The sequence below is a fragment of the Sinocyclocheilus anshuiensis genome, unplaced genomic scaffold (assembly GCF_001515605.1).
Source record: "Sinocyclocheilus anshuiensis isolate Anshui unplaced genomic scaffold, SAMN03320099.WGS_v1.1 scaffold746, whole genome shotgun sequence".
NCBI lineage: Eukaryota > Metazoa > Chordata > Actinopteri > Cypriniformes > Cyprinidae > Sinocyclocheilus > Sinocyclocheilus anshuiensis.
In genome coordinates, this window is record NW_015544173.1 from 348,447 (window position 1) to 354,726 (window position 6,280).

General features: G+C 36.3%; 1 protein-coding gene across 1 annotated transcript in view; it reads left to right on the plus strand.

The window, feature by feature from the left end:
• LOC107696040 (microspherule protein 1-like) overlaps positions 1 to 6,026 on the plus strand; it is a 13,538-nt gene extending 7,512 nt beyond the window's left edge. The window contains exons 10-15 of the mRNA XM_016496183.1: positions 1,053 to 1,081; positions 1,184 to 1,276; positions 1,360 to 1,442; positions 3,012 to 3,099; positions 3,722 to 3,849; positions 5,302 to 6,026. Of these exons, the coding sequence (XP_016351669.1) occupies positions 1,053 to 1,081; positions 1,184 to 1,276; positions 1,360 to 1,442; positions 3,012 to 3,099; positions 3,722 to 3,849; positions 5,302 to 5,388 (508 nt within the window). The 3' untranslated portion in view covers positions 5,389 to 6,026. The remainder of the gene's footprint in view (positions 1 to 1,052; positions 1,082 to 1,183; positions 1,277 to 1,359; positions 1,443 to 3,011; positions 3,100 to 3,721; positions 3,850 to 5,301) is intronic.
• The last annotated feature ends 254 nt before the right edge of the window (positions 6,027 to 6,280 follow it).

Sequence of the window (6,280 nt, forward strand, 5' to 3'; positions counted from 1 at the left end):
CGTCATTTACTCCTGACATCTGAGCTGCTGAACTCGCAGTGGATTACATTGTTTCTGAAGGGAATGCACCCCCGATTTACATAAATGCGTCTGTTCACGCGAATCATTCGTGATCCAGCCTCATCTACAGAAGAAGTGAGTATAAGGCTCTTTTATGAATCTTTGCAAATCGGCTTTCCTAATAATGTGCTAATTAGCAAGTTTCACGATGAATGCGGCTAAAGTAAACAGTCTCTCTGAGAGCAGCTAGTATATATCTATATCTCTCTATCTATGTACCTATCTGTCTATCTATCTATCTAGACACATACATACACACACATATATATATATATATATATATATATATATATATAATATTATATATAATAATTAATTAATAATAATAATTAATATTAATGTCTAAATATAATTAAAAAAAAAAAAATTGTGTTTTTTTTTTTTAAAGTGCTTTTTGGATTATTGCAGAAAGTAAGCTCTGTGACCAACAAAAACATAAGCTATATTCGAACTACTGTACACCAGGGTCATATGACTTCAACATCACCACTATTTTCTCTGAAAGCTTGATTTAGAATAAAGCACTATTATGAACACAACAAGGCTGTAAATTGGACCAGTGATCAATAAGTTTTCCTTCTAGCCCAGATGACATTTAAAGTCCCAGATAACTTCTGTAGGCCCATTTAGCAACTTGTCAGCAACCACATTTTTCAAGACAATAAAAGGTTCAAAAAAATAATGAGTGTGGGGTATTACGGATGTTTTTCATGTTGTAATATAAAACGTGACAATATAGTGAGCTTGTGTTAACCACAGGCCTTATTTTAGGCATTTGAACAAAAACAAAAACTCATAAAAAAAAAAACATGGAATCAGAAGCGCTAAAATATTGTTTTCAGGTTCTGGCCTACAAAAATACATCATCCCTGCAGCACTCTATTCTCGTTCTTAATGTGTTGACTCATTGCAGCCTTTTGTGGTAATAATTATGTATAATTATGAATGACTCTGATGACTTTCTGATTCTGATCATTTATCATTTTCATCAGGGACAGCAGGGATGAAGTCTTAGAGCACGGTGAGTTATTTCATACAGCCTCTGGTTGTTTTAAATGTGCTTAGATATAATAATTTCAGTACTCTTTCCTGTGTCTATGAAATGTTACTGCATTTCTTGTAGAGCTGATGATTGCAGATAGACATCAGAAGCGCGAGATCAGACAGCTGGAGCAGGAGCTTCCTCGCTGGCAGGTGTTAGTGGACAGTATCACAGGTCAGATTTATTTCACTTCATCTTTTTGTATAGTTATCAGAAGAGTGTGATTGCTGAATGTGATTGTGATATGATTATTACAGGCATGAATTCACCAGACTTTGATAATCAGACGCTGGCAGCTTTACGTGGACGAATGGTCAGATATCTGATGAGATCTAGAGAGGTCAGTGACCATTTAATGTCATGCATGCACAGGAATATCACTCACTTTGGTATCTGTGAAATAAACACATTATGTACTTAAAGGCTGTTGGAATAACTTTGTGTATATGAATGACAGCCTCTCAGCCATTGTGGCGAGAAAGTGAACAAAATATTGGTTGTACTTCATAATAATAGTAACAGAAGGCAACTGCATGGACTAAACATGGGTTAAGGTTATGGTTAGGTTCTGGTTTAGTATATAGTTATTACTAGGGGTGCAACCGTTCTCGGTAAAAGACCGAACCATACTGTTCGCTAGGGTTGTGATGGTGAGGAAATTTTCCCACCGGTTAATCGACGTGTGACAACACCGGTAATACCGGTATCACTGTGGGGGCGGGGGCGTTCCCTCTTTTCCTTGCTTTCCTTAGCTTTTAAATAGCTTGTAAAAGCGGCGTGCCGCGTGCGCATTTTACTTTCACTTTCAAATAGTGGCAATTCGGAGTAAAGCAATTGTTAGTTTTTAGTTCGTTTTAATTTTCCCTCTTTTCCTTGCTTTCCTTCACTTTTAAATCGCTTAAAAGCGCCGTGCGCATTTTACGTTCACTTTCGAATTAGCGGCAATTCGGCATCAGTTGCTTGAATGCAACAACAAAATACAACGTCAAACTCACTTTAGCCTATATATAAAACATAGAACTTTTATTAACAAAACAAATAAAAATACACCATGCTATAGGGCAGGCTATGCCTAATATAAAATAACAAATAACTTACATAAAGTTTAAATAGATAGCCTATACAAAACTGGAAATAGGCTAAGTAAACATGTATAATATATAACCAAATAAATAAGAAACGTAGAACATTTATTAGCAAAACGAGTAAGAAAGCTTGGAGGCACGGCATACACCTTGATGTCAAATAAAATAAATAAATGACACAAAGTTTAAACAAAGTAAAAATCAGCAAACAATGTGGAACCAATTAAATAAGAAACGAATGTTTAAAAAAACTTCCAAAATCACCTTAGATAAACGGCAAAAGTCAACAGGCTTTTCAAAATCCAAAATACTGCCAAACAGGTGCTTTTGCATCTCGTTTCGAAACTAAATCATCCGCGATCGTCTTGTCTGTCTTACCCTCACTCTTCTTGTCAGTCAGCTTGACTCACTCTCCTCACTGGAGAATTTTTATTACTATAAAAAATCTAAACGATGGTGGGGGTCGGTGCCACGGTGGGCAAGTGACGTTCATGGAATCTTAACACCGGTATCACCGTCAGCACCGTCTATCGCGGCAAGCCTACTGTTTGCCACCCTCGATTCGATACGCATTTGTACCACGATTAATCTCAGTTCTAACAAAGGATATGGATGATATGTTTTGTCGAAAAAACTAAGCTTCAAATACACATTTGGAGGAACAAATTTGGCTATTGCACAGCACAGGCTTTTCACAGTTACTTGCTTTGATATTTAGGTATCAAATGCAACCTAGTTATCTAATGCAATTTGAGGTACATGTGTTTCTAAAGGAATAGTTCACCCACAGATGACCGATAACAAACTCTTTTGAACTGTTTCAGATCACACTGGGACGTGCTACTAAAGACAAGCAGATAGATGTAGATCTGTCTTTGGAGGGACCTGCATGGAAGATCTCCAGAAAGCAAGGTTGAGCGGTTGAACAGCATTATTCCTGATGCACACTGTGCTGTGTGATCAGTGACATAGTGACTTATGTTCAGCTTCCATTAAACAGTGCACTTTCTTCAAGTGTCCAAGTGCCACTGGCTATCGATTACAGCATCCCATTTAGGTTTACTGCAGTTGTGTCACAGATTTCTATTTACAATGAGTTTTTTTTGCAGCAGCAGCAGCATTGAGCCTTGTAACTGGTGAGACATGTCCGTTAAGCATGTGAATCAGAAATGCTTAAACGAGTTCAGAGTCCATTCAAATGAAGCATGGCTCTTCAGCAGTACTTCCTGTTTGCAATTTTGAAGTCTGCTTATTGGATAGGGTAGATGGTGTATTAAGTGACCCAGCATTCATGTATGGAATGATTACGGACCTTCTGGCTAAATCAAATGGTGCAAGCACTTCAAGTACAAGCTAACTAGTTGTTACAAGGCCACTAGCAGCTAAGATGCACGACTGATGCAACACTGCCCAGCTGTATAGATTTCATTCTAAACTTTTGAAGCTTTGAATTATCACCAGGACTTTTGAGCAGCATTGTGTAAACGGCATGCAATTTGAAATGAATTTAATAATGTTTGTTTTTAAACTCCAGGGATCATTAAACTGAAAAATAATGGAGATTTCTTCATCGCTAATGAAGGCCGAAGACCCATTTACATTGATGGACGACCAGTTTTATCTGGAAACAAGTGGAAACTCAACAACAATTCTGTGATGGAGGTATGGACACGCTTGCATTTGAGTCACAAAATCTTTGGAAAAATCACAGCTGTCAAAAAATAATGATTTACCTCATTTACACTGCATATTTTCATATGGTATATAGATAAATGACTTTTGTATGTCTAAACCTTATCAGTATATAACATTTACAAAATTTACGACCATTTTATAAAATGGATTTTTTTTTTAAGATAATTTATTGCATGACAAATACATAAAACAAAGTGTTCTTCCAAAAAATTCTATAAATTGAATTGGCATAGAACTAGTTCACACTCTAGTTTTATGCAAGACAGCTCGCATTTTGCCTGAGAATATAACATTGACATTTCATAACTAGGGGTGCAATATGTATTTCTTTTTATGTTATGCACAGCTCGAATATATTTTGTCAGCTATAAATATTTCGTCAGCTCTTTGTGTGTAATCTCTGTATTTCTTTTTTTTTTTTTTTTTTTATCTGTCATGACTGAGAAATCATGGAAATTCATTTGTCAAAGGGGTAGGAATACTGGTATTTATTTATTGCCCCTGATTCATTTTTGTATACAGTTCCAGAATATTTATTGTATTAACTCCTAAATATCAGAGAACGGTTTCTATCACACTCTCCTCTATGTACAGACAGTGTATCAGCTGGTATTATGATCAATCACCAAAAAAAGGGATTCTCTTAAAATTTTTATGGTGGAGGCCAGTAGTATAATTTTTTCAACTGAATCACATCAAGATTTCTCAACAGCAAAATGTTTGCAAAAATAATGACAAGTCAGGGTCATGTGTTCAGCCCTGTAAAAATGACTTGGTTTCGGTTAGACCACAGATGTCAAGTTTGAGGCCTGCGGGCCCAAACCGACCCGCCACCTCATTTCGTGTTGCCTGTGAGTTCATTTCTGAAACCTATAAATGAAACGTCTCCGTTAATGCTTTCCTTGTGAATATGAACCCGTTTGATGCATATGATCACACCGGTGTGTTTAGAATGTTCAGTTCATGACGTGATCTAATGCTAAGATAGAACTGACCAGTCAGTTCACAATTCCACAAGCTGTCGTTATGGCAGACTGGCTTCAATATAAGATGTTTTTAGACTAACGGGAAAGTTTTGAGTTCTGAAACTTGCAGGATGTTTTTATAGTACAATGACCTCTTAAATGTCAAAAGATCAAGGGAATTTTGATTTCTCAGTTCATGACCCCTTTAAAATAACACAGCTGGTATTGTTTCATTTTTATAAAATGTTAATCGCACTCATACTGTGAAACTAATGTACTGAAGATAGCTGTTTTGTGGACAATATTGTTTTTACAATAATCAATAAAATCAATCAAATTTACTGTTACATAAAATGTCAAGATACCGTACCCTTTATCCTAATAATGTTATTGCATATAACATGCTCAACAGTTGTATACAGAGTTAAGGAATGAAAAGCTTTGTTTTGTCCAGATTGCAGGCCTTCGCTTTGTGTTCCTGATCAACCAGGAGTTGATTTCTCTCATTAAAGCCGAAGCTGCCAAGATGAACCAGGCATGATGCTGAGTCTGACTCACCTGTTCACGAGCTGTCAAACACCATTCAGTCTGACACTGACGCAGCAAGACGGGAGCTGTACTGTCTTATCTTTATCTCTGAGCAGAGTCATACACAGAAGACCTTTCAGCACGAGATTATAGAGGCGCTCATAGCAACAGCTGGAGCTCAGATTGAAGGAAAATCATTTGGAAATGAATTGGACATTTTACATGCCTGTTATTTAAGGCACATTTGGACAGAAAGAACTGACTGTTTGAGAGGTGTGTGTGTGGATTTGCTTTCTTTTTTTTTTCTTTTTTTTTGTATAAGAGAAACTTACTGTTTTGTTGACTTATATACTTTTTGTTTGTTTATACTTCAAACCCAGTGACCTTGTATTGTCTAAGCAAAGACAGTATGCTAATATTCTGCCAGAAATAGTGTAAATATATTCATAAAGACTGATTAAAACAGAAAAGTGTTTTGATGTATCTGTCTGAAAGTATAGTAATGTGAAGGTAAGATTTTAGAGTCAGAGTGGCAAACTTTGCATGCATCACTTTGGCCCTTGACATGAACTAATGTTGCAAATCCAGAGTGGATACAAGTAAACGGCAATACCTAAAAATATATTTAAAGTAAAGATTCAGATCGAATTATAATGCACAATTAGTAACTATACTACTGGTCAAAATTTTAGAATATAATTTTTTTTTTATGTTTTGTTAAGAAGTCTCTTCTGCTCACCATGGCTGCATTTATTTGGTCAAATAAAGAAAGAAGCCGTGGTTTACAGTGAATTTATAACAGCTAAGGGGCGTTGTTAGGCACGATGCGAAGCGGAGCTGTTATAAATTCACTGTAAACCACGGCTTCACAGGGCTTATTGCTTTTATAAAACGGTTATTCCATA